Source organism: Nothobranchius furzeri, chromosome 7 (assembly GCF_043380555.1).
Source record: "Nothobranchius furzeri strain GRZ-AD chromosome 7, NfurGRZ-RIMD1, whole genome shotgun sequence".
NCBI lineage: Eukaryota > Metazoa > Chordata > Actinopteri > Cyprinodontiformes > Nothobranchiidae > Nothobranchius > Nothobranchius furzeri.
In genome coordinates this window covers 63,260,478-63,276,208 of record NC_091747.1, presented here as the reverse complement: position 1 = coordinate 63,276,208, position 15,731 = coordinate 63,260,478, and the positions used below count along the sequence as shown (strand labels likewise).

The following is a 15,731-nucleotide window of genomic DNA, read 5'->3' as shown; positions in this document are numbered from 1 at the left end:
GCCTTAAACTAGAATTTGCTAATGAGCTTTCTTGGCTAAAATATGCTCTTAAATGTTTTTATTTACATAATCAAGAAACACGTTTTTCATTGCTGCTTCACCAAGACATGACTGAAAATGTCCTCATGATCCTGAAACGCTGGTTAAAACAAATTACTTTTAACCTCTTATAAAACAAACGTGTCTGTTGATGATTATGCCCACTACAATACTGAAGCACCTGCATACTTGCTACCGATTTGCTAACTTTCTGTAATATTTGATATTTAAGTTGAAAACATGAAATGCTGTAACACAAATTCCAAATGTTCTAGTTGAGCACTTGTTTCTAATCAACTAATCATTATTTCTGTGATTAGTCAGCTTTTTCCTTTTCAATAAACACATGGAAAAATTACAATTATCTTACTGAAAAATGTTTTAACAGTGTTGCACATGTATAATAATCTGCACTGGTTTTCACAGTTACGGCATTCTTCAAACTATAATAATAAAATAAAGTGAAAAGATATTTACATTTGATTACTTCAAGTTCCTACTATTTACATTTTATGCATCAATACTGTAAATGGCTGTTTACTAAGGCATACAAAGTCAGTGCCTGTACTTTTATTGGATTGGCTTAGTGTCTGGCTGCAGAAGCAGAACAGATCGACTGAAGCAACTGTCTCTTTAGGTTTTGAGCACTACAATTTATGAAAAATATTTACAAATTTATAATTAGATATAGATTTAGGAAGACATCGAATGAATGCAACATATCAGCTGGAGTTGTTCCTTCTGTAAGAATCTCTGGATGTTAAAAAGGTTTCTCGTGTTTGCACCTTATGACACAAAGCAGATCAGACTGTCAGGTCTTTGAAGTGATGCTTTTGGGCCTGGTCCCTGGTGGTTTCCAGACATTATTTAGTTTACAGATCTTTAGCTGCACATGGTATGTTCTCATACAGGTTCTTGCCTAGTAAGCAGGGGGTTGCCTCCTGTAAAAATGGAGATGATCAGCCTCATTGTTGTCTTTCAGCACACTCCGTAAAGTCCTAAATTTAAAAAATGTGGTTTGTGGGAGAGGCTCATCTACTTTCTAAGGCTAACACTTTTAAACTCCTCTTAAGCACACACTCAACTTGTTAATAACTAAAAGGATTGTTCAATACCTGCTCAAATAAACAAGGCAATTCTACAGACTCGTGGATTTGTAAGTAGCATTAATGAAGAATACAGGATCATATAGAACAGAAATATGTAGATTTACAAGCAAACTACCTGTGTACAGGCACTGACTTTGTATGCCTTAGTAAACAGCCATTTACAGTATCGATGCATAAAATGTAGGAACTTGAAGTAATCAAATGTAAATATCTTTTCACTTTATTTTATTATTATAGTTTGAAGAATGCCGTAACTGTGAAAACCAGTGCAGATTATTATACATGTGCAACACTGTTAAACCATTTTTCAGTAAGATAATTGTAATTTTTCCATGTGTTTATTGAAAAGGAAAAAGCTGACTAATCACAGAAATAATGATTAGTTGATTAGAAACAAGTGCTCAACTAGAACATTTGGAATTTGTGTTACAGCATTTCATGTTTTCAACTTAAATATCAAATATTACAGAAAGTTAGCAAATCGGTAGCAAGTATGCAGGTGCTTCAGTATTGTAGTGGGCATAATCATCAACAGACACGTTTGTTCTATAAGAGGTTAAAAGTAATTTGTTTTAACCAGCGTTTCAGGATCATGAGGACATTTTCAGTCATGTCTTGGTGAAGCAGCAATGAAAAACGTGTTTCTTGATTATGTAAATAAAAACATTTAAGAGCATATTTTAGCCAAGAAAGCTCATTAGCAAATTCTAGTTTAAGGCTTCTATAGGAGAACAACAAGCAGACATGTTTCAAACTTTAATTAAAGTGCTCTGATCCTGGATCTGGGAAGGTTCTGGAGTGGCTGGTCTGAGGAGCTGGAGAGTGATGATGGAGAAGCAAGACAGAACATCTTCAGAAGCTCCTGTAAGACAAGTATAACAGTCGTTAAACAAACAAACAAACAAAAAAAAAACAACAGTGTGGCCAGGTGGATAAACGAGGGCTCGGGCGGGATTCGATCCCTAGACTCCCGGGTGAGAGTCATACGCTCTAACCAGTCAGCCAAAGGAACATCCCCTTGGCCAAGTAGCCAGGGCGCATGATCAATCGGGACGTTGCGACAGCGCACACACACACACACACACACACACACACACACACACACACACACACACACACACACACACACACACACACACACACACACACACACACACACACACAATAGTAAATACTGAAAGTGGATGAACTTAAGAAGAATGGAGTTTTGGACAGAAAGAGCACCGATGTTTCAGCTGGACTCACGAGCCACGAGGACAGACTGATACGGCAGCCACACTTTTAAGTAATCATCAGGTCTGACTGAAACAGCGTTTCTGCCTTTTACAGGTGGACAGAAAAAATAATAATGTTGACACATTGTTGATAATATTACTACATTTCAAGGCTTTTTCAATACAGTGAAATTAGTTGAAACAGAGCCGAGTTGTATTAGAAAACAGCAATCCGCACAGCCCGACAGCCCGGCGAATCTGGGATGAATTAATGCTGCCTCAACCTCCTCGTCTTTCATTGGGTCACTGGAGTTTAAATTAAGTGGATGAGAAACCCATGGGGAGGGCTCTGCATAAATGAGAGTAAAGGTGAATTTTAAACGCGTTAAAACTGTCACAAAGTGGCGTTAAAAGCGGCGTTTTATGTCACAGGACGGCGAAAAAAGCGGCGTTCAATGTCCGTACCAAACGCCGTATTTTACGCCCACCCACACAGAGAACGCGTCTGGGATTAGGGTGACGTAAAAAACGGCGTTCAATGTCCGGAAAAAACGGCGTATTTTACGGGCGTTCTACGGGACCGTTCAGAACGGCGTAAATTACGGCGTTCTGCCAGAGTTTTCGCCGTATTTTACGACGTCTTGGCACGTCAAACGGCGTTTTTTTCGCCATTTCTTAACTAGACGGGTTGGGAAAGTGGCGTATTGTGACGGTTTTGGCTTGCCATATCAGCCGGCGTTTCACCGACGCTCTCACTTCCGCGTCTGTGAAACCACGCTCCCTACAAGAACTCCCGAATCCAGCTGACCTGTCTGACATACAGTACTATATTGAATTATCGTATGATCACATTCTCTTTTTGTGGGTAAAACTCAAGAAAAAATTTTTTTACTTGGTTTTTTTTAGTTTTATTACAAAAAGTGCATTTTATGATGAAACTGATGAAAAAAAAAACAAGAATTTCTTGATATTTCGCATAGAAAAATACCGCGAATCAGTGAAAAATACCGCGAATCTGCGAATTCCACCTGAAAAATGCTCCAAAGAAAAAATCCGCGATGAACGAACCGCGAAGTAGCGAGGGATTACTGTAGTGACAATAAAGGCATTCTATTCTGTTCTATTCTATATTGATTGTTTATGATTGGTATTGGTGTTGATTGATTGATTACTATAACCCCCGTGCATTAAAACTGTCCCTAAGGTAATCCTGGATTGATAAAATTACCCAACAAAAGCAATAACATGAAACTTATGTTTTAATGACTCTAAATAATCTTTGATACGTAGAAAATTGGCATACAGACTCCTACAGTTAAAGTGTATGATAGAGAAACCTTCCAAATTAACATTACTCAAATTTTCTGAATAATAATCAGAATTGACTCGAAAATCATCGTACAAGTTTTTTTCAGGGTCAGTACCATTGTCAAAATTAATATTCATCCAAACTATAAAAACATAATTTCTCAATATTATTCCCATCTAAAGAATCCTCACTATCAGAGGAGTCACTCTCACCTTCCATACAAACATTTAAACTTGTCATTTAATAAAGAGAAGAGAGAGAGATTCTACCATTTCCATCAGTTCTGTTTCTCCACTTCTGTCAGGTTTCTTATCACAACCACCTTCGCCTGCTCTGGTGAGCCATTTGATCGCACTAATACCTTCCCATTTCTTGACCATGTTGATTGAATTTTATTCTGTTTTCTGAGAATTCGACAATTTTTAGCAATTTCAGCATTTTTCTTAGTCAAGTGCTCATTGATGTACACACCAGTATCTTTAAAGAGCAAGTCACTTCAAATCACCATTTTTTTTCCTGATAAACTATATAAATGAGTGTCCAATTGTGCTGTAGACAGATGTAGTCCATAATTTGGCACTTTAGTGCATCTTAGTTAAAATTTAAACATTCTCCCTAAAACTGTCAGCGATGCTCCGTCGTCAGGCAAAAGCTCAGCACTGCATTTGAATTTAAATCTGACATCGCTATTGGCTAAGAGGCACACTATGATGTTAGATGGTACATTATTCATTCATTCATTCATTCATTCATTTATTTCCGTCATACCAAATACATATAAAACACATGAAAAGGAAAATAATTATCTAATAAAGAACATAATAATAATCATCACAGGTACAAATTCCTCTTATAAATTAAACTGTTTCTTTAGATATAATTTATGAGCGAAAACTTATTTAAGCCTACCCATTAATTCATTACAAAAAAAATCAACATTGTCATAAATATCAAAAGTAAATAAACATATAAACAATACAATTATTACATGCATCATCCTAATTTCAACTAAATCAATCAAGAGATATAAACATGAATAAAACTAAAACAATTGAAATCAATCAAGAGGTATAAAACGTGTGACAAAACTAATTTTGGTGCACTTGGTAATTACGTAAGGCATTATTTTTAAAACTCTTTTTGAATGTTTTCAACGAGCATTGTTGAATAAAGATTCTCGATTCCTCCAGACCTGTCTTATTATATAATAGCAGTTCTGGAGTACATCTCAAATCTGTATGTTAAGTGAAACCAGGCTTCAGGGTTCAGCTAGAGGTCTGTGTGTGGTGATTTGACTCCTGATCTCATGCTGCCATAAATGTTGTGTGTGTTTCAACTAATCTTCTATCAATGACAAATTTATGTTGTAGTTTAACCTTGTATCGACTTTTTATGGTGTAGCCCAGGATGTGATAAGAACTTCAGGGGGATGGAGATGTTTATGTTTGACTTCCTTTGATCTGAGCTGAAGAAGGAAGAAGGAGGAGGGAAGACCCCCGCCCATCTGGCTGATACCGGAGGGGGGCTGGGAGAAGACCCAAGGCCGGGGAATGCTTCCGAGGCAGGGGTTGCCATGGAGACGGAAGGGGGGCCAGGAGGAGAGAGTTGAAGAGGATAAAAGTGTGAGGGCTCCGGGGGAAGTGGCCTTTTTGGCTTTTTGGTCTCTCGGGCTTTTTGGGTGTTTGGGGAGAGTTCGGAGGACAACTGTAACGGTTGAGTGATCTGACCCGCTGCGTCGGGAAATCTGGAATATTTTTACTTCATCATATAAAATAAAATATTTGCTCCTTCATATAAGGGGCTTTAAACGGAATTTCCAGCCTGGGGTCTCCAGTCGTGTCGTGTAACAGCTAAGAAGGTGAGGCGCTGGTTACTTTTTATCCCACTCCAAGAGGTTTACATTTAAACTTAAAGTCTTTAACCTGGGCATAGCATAAGCTGCAGGTGACTGAGTTGTGGTGAAGTTATAACAAGAGTCTTCCTTTGTGCTGCTAAAGAATGTTTGCCAGAGTCTAAATCTAGGTAAAGATGATCGCTGATTAGCTCACAGAGGTGTAAGCTCAGACTGGATTCACGCTCACGCACAAATAGAAGTACAAGTCAACCCTGAGACGTAGTGTTTATTAAAGAGTCAGCTAGTTTGGGAGGATGACTTGTAACATGGCGCCCAATAACGTGGGGCTGTGATTTCGCAGTTGAGTAGAAAACAACCTGTTGTGAGCTTAGAAAGTCCGGAACTGGGAAAATTGTCCGCAAGGGCGGCCAATTTGTCCCTAAGGAGCCGGCTATATTGGCCGAAGGGGGCCGCTTAGGGAGCCTATGAGTTTAGATTCTGAAGTCCAGTAGCTGGAAGTGTGTTGGAACGCACTGGTCCGGTTGGGTCGGTTCCGTAGAAGTGCGTTTCTCTCCACCAGGTGCACACGGCGCAAAGGGGTTTTGTGAGAACCTCTTAGCAGAATTCTCACACGCAGGAAAGTGAGTGGCCTCGTAAAAGATTCTCACAAAGTAGAATGAAGTCGCAGGTTGCAATTCCTGACCTCGTGGACGTAATCCGGGGCAGAACAGCTGAGTTGCTGCTGGTGTGTGTGCACGCACACCCTGCCTTTAAAGGACAACGATTTTGATGCGAAGTGATCTTTATGAGTAAAGGTACTCGTGTAACTGAGGGAAAATTTAGGGATGGCTGCAGTGAGCGAGGGAGGAAGAACGCGGTGAGGATGGCTGATATTGAGAGCTTGTGGGCTCGTGACGACCCAGCTGGAGTGCGAGCGATGTTTTCTAACAGAGGTTAGCGAGTTACGCTCAGCACGTCTAGCAGATGGGTCAGATATCGATTTTCAACCCGCGTTCAATGATAAAATGCCCGCTTTATGCATGCCTGCGCCGTAATATGCTAGTTGGTTGTGCATTTCAGACTTGGTGGAGCTTGTGCAAAATAATCTGTCTGATTTTACTCATCCAGCAAGCCTTGTGCCAGATCATGATTTTCAGGTGGTGGTGAGAGGAGCTGTTGTAGATGTGGATAAAGAAATGGGCAGGATTGTTCAGGGAGCTTTGATTGATTAGAAACAGAAAGCCCTTCTCGGACAGGAGATGAAAACTATTAACTTTGCCAAAAAATCAAGGATGATTGTGGATTGTGCAAAGGAGAGCTATATGTAATTCAAGCTACCCCTCCCCCGTGTGTGCCTCAGAATCCAATGGGCAGGGGGGTGGAGGATTGGAACAAGTTACTTGTTGATCTGAAATATAAAGTTTCTGGGATATCAATACACTCCTGAAGGGAGAAAGATAGATGTGAAAGTTTTTGAAAACATCACGCTGCCAAAAAACCCTGCTACAGCATGAAGGAGTGCTGGAAAGCCGGGGTTTTATGGTGAAAATATACCAAAGCTGTCAGAAAGAATGCAGTCTCTCCAGGCCTTAAAGCGAGGGCTTAGAAGCAAGGGGGGGGGAGACTGATGAAAAATGACCGTGTGCTCACAGAGGAGAGTGAGTGAGGTCATTGAACTTTGTAAAAACAATCACTGTGCTTTTGAGCACAGAGACACAGAAAAACACAGAATGATGTTATGGCATTCTGGGCATGGATTAAATATGTAAATAACAAGAGGACCTCTCAGAGAAATGGGAGAATTGCAGGTTCTGCTCAGAAAGCAGAGCTCACAGCTGTATTAGAAGCTATGGGTACATCATGTGCGCTGAGAAAAGGTAACTTCCAGGTACGACACCAGCCGGCCCACACACTGAGTAACACCTCTGCTGCCAGAGGAAATGCTGAGGTGGACAGGCTAGTGCAGGCCAGAAGGGTGAGATTGGTTTTGCATGACAGTACAGAATCTGACTACGACCTGGTGGAGAAGCTGCATTAAACTCTGGGGCGCCCCGGTCTTCAAAGGCTGAAGAAGTGGTGCTTGCAGAATGCAGTTTGCATCCCCCATTTGGACTCTGTGCTGAGAGATGTTAAATCACACTGCGCTCTATGCTTAGAGCTGGGTAAACAACCCACAGAGAAAGTGATTGACGACCGTATTGGTCCAGAAGGTTTGACCTCTGTCTCTTGTGACATTGGAGAGCTAAAGAGAACACGAAGGGGCAATAAGTATTTCCTGGTGGTCAAAGGAAACAGGGGGGAGAGTATAGGAGGTATGTTTCCTTTGCCCATTGCAGATTGCCTAGCGAGAATCCTGGTGTGTCATCCACAAATAAAAGATATCAGGATGGATAATGCACCACATTTAAAAAATAAAGTTGTTCTGGAGCTGCTGGAGAATGAAGGACTAATAATCCAGTGGTCCATTCCTTATAAGCCACACACAAACGGAGTGGCTGAGAGAGCAGTTCGCACCGTTAAAGAAGCGATAAAAACCTTGAACTTGAAGGAATGGGATTCTCCAGGAGCAGTTCTGGCTATTAATAAGGCTCTATTAGAACAGCCTTTAAGACGAGAAACTGCTAAAGACACACTCTCTGTCTCTCCACAGGGAGAACAAGAGAGAAGCTTCCTGCATAAAAGACCCCAGGATGGAAAAGTTGAAAAGATTGAGGGGAACCATGAAGGGAACACAATCAGATGTGCAACCCCTAACCAAAAAACAGTCTGGCTTGGAGACTGTAAAGAAATGGGTACCACTAAATGAAGGTGGAATTGCATCCCCAATATGGCTGCTGAGTGCATCAAGTTCAGGGGGGATTACATTAGGTAAAGTACAAGGGCAAAGTTGTGATGAGGAGTGCTTCAGCTGGTCAGTTTACAGACCTGGTACATGCGCAAACTGTGGCAATGAAGTTGCTGAGATAAGGTGGGAAGGCCCGAGATTTCTTAAAGACAAAGTTCTGAGAAAAAATCCTTCACCCACGAATGCTGTGGAATTACATGGTGTGATGAAAGTGGCGTGGTGTGGAGATTGTTGGATGAGTAAAGCAGGCAAAACAAGAATTGGTCGTTTGGATCATCATAGTGTTGATGAATCTAGAAAATGTTGCAGAGTGGACAAAGGAAGACTTTCCAGTTGTTCCAGTTCATGTGGGGTGCGAATTTACCCTGTGGTGTTGCTGGTTCCTGAGATGAGTCACCTGTCAGGCTTGACATGCTCCCAGGCATATTGGGAGAATTGCTTTAAAGAGATAGTGTGTACTAGAAAGGGAGGGAGTTTGAGTGAAACTTTCTCACCTTGGGGAAAGGTGCTGTGGGAAGCTACTGAACCACAGCTGTGTTGGAGAGACAGGCGAGGCAAGTTTCCTATAACCACTGACGAGTGGGAAAGGAGACAGGTTCATCATGAGACAACAGATAAGGATTGGTACACCTCAGCTACTGTACCAACATGTAATGACTTGTCAATAACCAGAAGTCAGACGCAAGTATTAGTTAAAACAAAAAAAGGCTGGAGGAAGCTGGATGTCTGGAGAGACTCACTCAAGAAGAGTGATGGTGTTTTAATAGCAGTAAACTTGGAGTGGGATCGGCACGCGGAGACCCCCAGGCTATTTACAAGGGACACCGTGGCTGCGCCAAGGCCACAGGTGAATTAAGAAAAATGTGTATGATGAAGCTCTCTGCCTAATTCTCCTCGTCTCTACAGGCAGCAGAGATTCATTGATTCCTGCGGAGAGTGGGAGGAGGAGGAGCTAGATCGGCTCCTCACACGACCTCCTGATAAGACTTGCTGGGAGAGTTGGAGAGGAGGTATCTTATGTTGTATCGGTTTATTAATCTGTGTGGTAGCGATATCTTTTATCTCAATGCCTGTTTCACGAGTTGTAACACTCAAGACCACGGCTGTGGTTAAAGGGTGGGTTCACAAGCGACCAGGAACCCTAGACCTGCCTAGAGTGTCGTGCTTGACTCCTCATGAGGAGAACTTTAAGGCCACTCAGTGGATGGAATATTGTAAGGCTGTTACACAGGGCTGTCCAATCCCTGATCCAGGCGAGGCCTGTAGCCCCACATCTACCGGCTGGCTGATGTGGTTAGAGCAGCTTAATAATGTCACCGACAGCCATAATTCTACTTATGGGCTGTTAGGATGGGAGGAAGGAAAGCTTAAAGTGTGGGATTTCACAGTTGATGTACAACCTGTGGAATGTATTACTAAAATCTACCATTTTGGGGTACTAACTGTCTGGGGAGAATATATAACTGGTTTTGATAAGGTTTCTGATTGCATGATATTCAGACTCCTTGCGTTCCCGAATGGAACTGCAGCTGAGAATGATAGCTGGGCAATGGAAGGGGGTTCCCTACCCCCCATGTCGCAGCTGATTGCTCCACAAGACGCAGACACGGCTGTGACCCCTCACTTGAGGAGGCAGACGCGTGCTGCTAAGGAGCAGACGAAAGGCCACAGGCTTCCTAGTCCACAGAGTATTTGGTTGGACAGAACCAAAGCTTTTTCAGCTTACAAAATGATCCCTTTAGGAAAGGGAAAACAACTGTTACCCATGACATTGCATGTAACCCCAAAGGGAGTTAAATTAAACTTCATTCATGCTCCGCATGTGCTGAACAGGAGCTTGATAGATGGAATGACAGAATATTTTATGATCATCCCACGTCTGGCCTGGGACAAAGGAGAGGCGGACAGCGTGTGGAGATGTATTAAGAAGTTAACTAGTGACCCAAAATACCCCAGAACATGGTGGAATAATTATATATGGGAGTTAATGTCCTTAGGTGGACATGTACGAGGTCCTTTTCCTGGTATGATTCCGAAAACGAGTCATGATGCATGGCTTGTGAATAGCACATCGAAGAGATGGGCTCTGAATGTGTCATATGAAATGTGGACGGAGGATGTTCATGGCTTAATGGGACATTTTGCCCCGAACGGGTTCGATAAGCCAGGGCGAGTGACAGAGTACGATGTCCTTTTTGGACAATGGTGGGCTACCAATCTGACAGAAGGGGTGTTAGAATGCAGGCCTAAAGAGAGACTCGGTTCTACAATCTTTTGGATGGCTAATTTACTGGCGTTGTTGAACCCAGCTACAGTCCCAACGATTAAAGATGTAAATGTGAAAAAAGGTGTAAATATGACTCCTCCGTTCGTGAGGATGGAGAAACATGGCAGTTTAATAGAACTGACTATGGTCCGATCTCAAGGTCCGCATCTAGATGATTTGTACTCCACCCCAGCTTATTCAAAGTTTCGGTTTATGAATATGACATGGGGGCATTATACTGGAGAGCTGCGAGACTTGGAGTATGATTATGCGTATCGCGAACAAGCTTTACGATTCAGGGAAGCACATTGGGTGCGAAATTCTCTGTTAACCAGGTGGTGTAGGTCTGATGCGTGCTTCAGGACTTTGGCCCAGCCTGCTACGAAGATTGCTGTTAAAAATGGGAAAAATGTGTATAATCCTTATGAACTGGGCGGCTTTGTTGACCCTCACGGTTATCCCCACTGGTGGCACTCAAATTGGAGCGCTTACGTCGTCTGGGACTCAGAGAATTTCCCATCATTAGGAGTAGGATGGGGTTACTTTGCCAACTCGAAAGGCCCCAAGGCTTGTTTTTGTCAGGAGGACATAGATGCTGTTGAATACAGGAGCGACTTGGGTATATGGCCCTTTCAAGCATGGATTCCTGTTGGTGGGGGTCGTTGGGAGCAGAACTGTTCTGGTTCCTTTCATTTTCCCAATCGGACAGGCACATGTTGGTTGAGTGAAAGAGCTAGGATGTCTGATTGGCAATTTGTCCAGAAGGGTTTTAAAATTATTGGCCAAGGATTAACCTTAGGTATCAGAGAGGCCGTTAAGGTAGTCGCCCAGGGGGCAGTGGGGGTTGCCTCTCTGGTAATCTCTGAATTATGGGTTTACGCCAAGGTCCCTGTGATCGTAGGAGGGGTCCTGGTGATGTTATCTGTTTGTGTTAAACTCATGCATCTTTTGAAGTGTTTTGCCAGCTGCAGCAGGAGATCTGCTAATCAGCCCCGATGGCAGGAGGAAGGGCCTCCTGAGTCAATTAGGTTGGGACCACGTGGACGCCGGGCACTGAGGAACAGAGCTGTACGCAGGTAGCATCTCCCTTGAAGAGAAAGTTCTCAAGGTATTATGGCCCGTGCAGAATCTCCACGTGAGGTATTTGAAGAAGCAGATGAGGATGTGCTGATTACCTCGGTAAGACTGTCTCTATTGGGTTAATCTTACCGGCGAGATATGCTAATATTAGATGCACAAGAGGCCTAACTGAGGACTCTTGGAATGTTGATGTGATAACTTCTGCTTAATGCATGATGAGAGAATGATTGGTACATCCTGTTATCTGATCAGGATGGAAAGGCCCACTTATTCATTGTGGTTACTAATTTGCATGCTGTAACTTGTGTAATTCCTGCGGGAAGCAGTGAAGACCTGTGACCTGCATTTTAGGTCTCTAGGATTTTTACATACCTATTAGTGGTATGTCTGATATCACTATATGAATGTGTTGTACTAACAGAATTAATGCTGAAGAAGTGTCTGGCTGCATTCTGTGAGAAAGGCCTGACCTCATGTTCACAGAGGATGGTAGGGTGCCGCTGACCCCTAGTGGGGTCATAAAGGTCATGCATGACTGGAACCAGAACCAAGGTCTGTTTAGTCTCTCTGTGTGTGTTTTTAGGTTGATGAATCAGAGGATCTATTGCCTGGCCCAGACTCTCAGGAGATGCTGGTGCTGCCACCCAGTGGACAGAAGCCGCTGGTGAACAAGCAACGTCGGCTTGGGGTGATGTCACCCAAGAGAGTTTCACTTTACGGGCTGGTGGATGGTAAACCTGTAAGGATAAACCCGAATGGACCGTGGAACGCACATGTTTGGGAACGTATTGTGTTGGTCTCTGATGGTACCAGTCATAAAGGGACTCGAGTGACGAGGAGGGAGAAGATTCTTCAGAGAATTACACGCTCGACTTTAGTTAAGCATTTTGATTGTGTCAGGCGCGATGTGTCGCGGGGCCAGACGCGCTTGCCCTGTGTACTCTCTCACTTCAGAGAAGGCGACGTCGACTGGTGCTGGATCAGTACACCCCACAACGACTACGTGCAGGAGGGCGAAGAGTCAAGGCGTGTGGTCAGGATGCAACCATCACCTGCAAAAGTGGACGTTCCGATGCAGGAAGTGAGCCCTCCGGAGTTCGATCTGCGTTAGCAACTTCAGGCCGCTCCGTCTGCCCAGGCCATGGTGCCACCAGTGATGAATGCATTAAATCCACATGTTTGCTTGTATCCAGGGAATTTGAATATGCAGTATTTTCCGCAGTTTATGCCATTTAACCGAGCCTGGTTTCAAGGGGGGTGTTGAATAAAGATTCTCGATTCCTCCAGACCTGTCTTATTATATAATAGCAGTTCTGGAGTACATCTCAAATCTGTATGTTAAGTGAAACCAGGCTTCAGGGTTCAGCTAGAGGTCTGTGTGTGGTGATTTGACTCCTGATCTCATGCTGCCATAAATGTTGTGTGTGTTTCAACTAATCTTCTATCAATGACAAATTTATGTTGTAGTTTAACCTTGTATCGACTTTTTATGGTGTAGCCCAGGATGTGATAAGAACTTCAGGGGGATGGAGATGTTTATGTTTGACTTCCTTTGATCTGAGCTGAAGAAGGAAGAAGGAGGAGGGAAGACCCCCGCCCATCTGGCTGATACCGGAGGGGGGCTGGGAGAAGACCCAAGGCCGGGGAATGCTTCCGAGGCAGGGGTTGCCATGGAGACGGAAGGGGGGCCAGGAGGAGAGAGTTGAAGAGGATAAAAGTGTGAGGGCTCCGGGGGAAGTGGCCTTTTTGGCTTTTTGGTGAGCTATTGAATAAGAACAAAGACAACATCAAGACTACATGGGGAATAATAAAAAATGTGATTAACAGAGATAATACAAATGCAAGACTCCCAAACTACTTTGTAAAGGACAATAAAGACATTCATGAAGTTAAAGAAATTTCTAATGAATTCAAATATTTTTTTTATAAATGTAGGAAGGAGTCTGGTGGAAAGCAAACCAATAATTCACGATACAACGAATACAATACCTAGAAATGTCAAAAGTATTCTGCTTGACAAAGTAGAGCAACAAGAAATAAGAAACATTGTAAAAACTGGGGAAGCAAAAGATCAACTGATTGTGATGATCTGGACATGGTGACTGTAAAAGCTATAATTGAATCTGTTATTGAACCGTTCACTTACATCTGTAATCTGTCACTATCTACAGGAGTCTTCCCTTAATGAAAATTGCCAAGGTGGTTCCATTATTTAAGAGCGGTGATAAACAGAGTTTCACTAATTACAGGCCAGTGTCACTGCTTCCACAGTTCTCCAAAATATTAGAAAAAGTGTTTGCATTAAGGTTGGACAAATTCATTGATGAAAATTCAATTTTAAATCATGAACAGTACGGCTTTAGGACCAAACATTCAACAGCAATGGCAGTTATGGATTTAGTAGATAAAATTTCATCAGCAATTGACAATAAAAACCATTTCATTAGTGTTTTTATTGACTTAAAAAAGGCATTTGATGTCATTGATCATTCAAGGTTACTTCTTAAATTACAACGCTATGGAATAAGAGGGGTGGCGCATCAATGGGTTAATAGTTATTTATGCAATAGAAAACAGTTTGTTCAAATAAATAATGCAAAATCTGAATTAAAAGATATTTATTATGGTGTGCCACAAGGGTCAGTCCTCGGACCTAAACTGTTCATATTGTTTATTAATGACCTGGTAAATGTGTCGAATTTACTTGGCACAGTTTTATTTGCGGATGATACTACATTGTTTTATTCAGGATTAAATATACATGAAGTAACTCAAGTGATAAACAGTGAATTGATTAAAGTTAAAAAATGGTTTGATATAAATAGACTGTCACTGAACCTGAACAAAACAAACTTTATACTGTTTAATAACAGAAGAAGCTGTGATGTATCTTTAATGATAGATGGAATGGAAATTCAAAGGGTAAAAGAAACCAAATTTCTTGGAGTCATGTTCGATGAGAGTCTCACGTGGAAATCACATGTAGGGTTATATAAAGGGGAAAATTGCCAAAGCCATAGGTGTATTATATAGAGTCAAGTTTCTACTAAATTTGTCGGGGTTGTTAACATTAAATCACTCACTGATTGAACCATATTTATTTTATTGTTTAGAAATTTGGGGAGCCACTTGCAAAACTTTTACACAACCATTGTTCATTTTGCAAAAAAGAGCATTGAGAATCATTAACAACAGTAACTATAGAGATCACACTAATCAATTATTCATTAGATACAAAATACTGAAATTTCCTGACTTGGTAGAGTGGAAAATATTGCAAATAATGTACAGAGCGAATACGAGTAATCTACCAACTAATATTCAGAAAATGTTTCATAAGAGAGTAAGTGGGTACATGTTAAAAGGAACTGATGTCTTTAAGAAACCTAGATTCAGAACCAAAGTGAGGGAATGTAACATTTCTGTAAATGGTGTAAGATTGTGGAATGCCATTAACAAGGAATTTAAAGAATCAACTACACTTGCTATATTTAAAAAATGTATAAAATCTAATGTATTTAGTAATTATGAAAAGGAGAATTATAATGTCAAAGATTAGACGTGAAAATATTAGAAAGTGACTGAGGTTACACTGTGTTTGTTTGGCGGATAATTTTATTTCGTAAAAAGGGGCAGAAATCATAAGATTTTTTTTCTATCTGCTCCTTTTCATTCAAATGTTTTTTTTTCAATATGTTAATGTATGTTGTATTTATTTGTGTTTATTTTATACATTGTGAATGAAATAAAAGATTAAAAAAAAATATATATATATATGTATATATATATGTATATATATATATATATATATATGTATATATATATATACATACAGTATATATATATATATATATATATATATATATATATATATATATATATATATATATATATACTGTATGTATATATATATATATATACTGTATGTATATATATATATATACAGTATATATATATATATATATATATATACTGTATGTATATATATATATACATACAGTATATATATATATATATATATATATACTGTATGTA

The 15,731-nt window shown here is 41.0% G+C and overlaps 1 protein-coding gene across 1 annotated transcript; it reads left to right on the top strand.

Annotated features, from left to right (window-relative positions):
- The first annotated feature begins 4,605 nt into the window (after positions 1-4,605).
- On the top strand, positions 4,606-15,443 carry LOC129164219 (uncharacterized). Its single transcript, XM_054743551.2, has 2 exons — positions 4,606-5,529; positions 9,257-15,443. The coding sequence occupies exon 2, from the start codon at positions 9,417-9,419 to the stop codon at positions 11,694-11,696; it is 2,280 nt and encodes a 759-aa protein (XP_054599526.2). The 5' UTR covers positions 4,606-5,529; positions 9,257-9,416; the 3' UTR covers positions 11,697-15,443.
- Positions 15,444-15,731: the final 288 nt, after the last annotated feature.

Coding starts and splice junctions, on each gene's coding strand:
- LOC129164219 (XM_054743551.2), top strand. CDS start 9,417: ATGCCTGTTTCACGAGTTGTAACACTCAAGACCACGGCTGTGGTTAAA.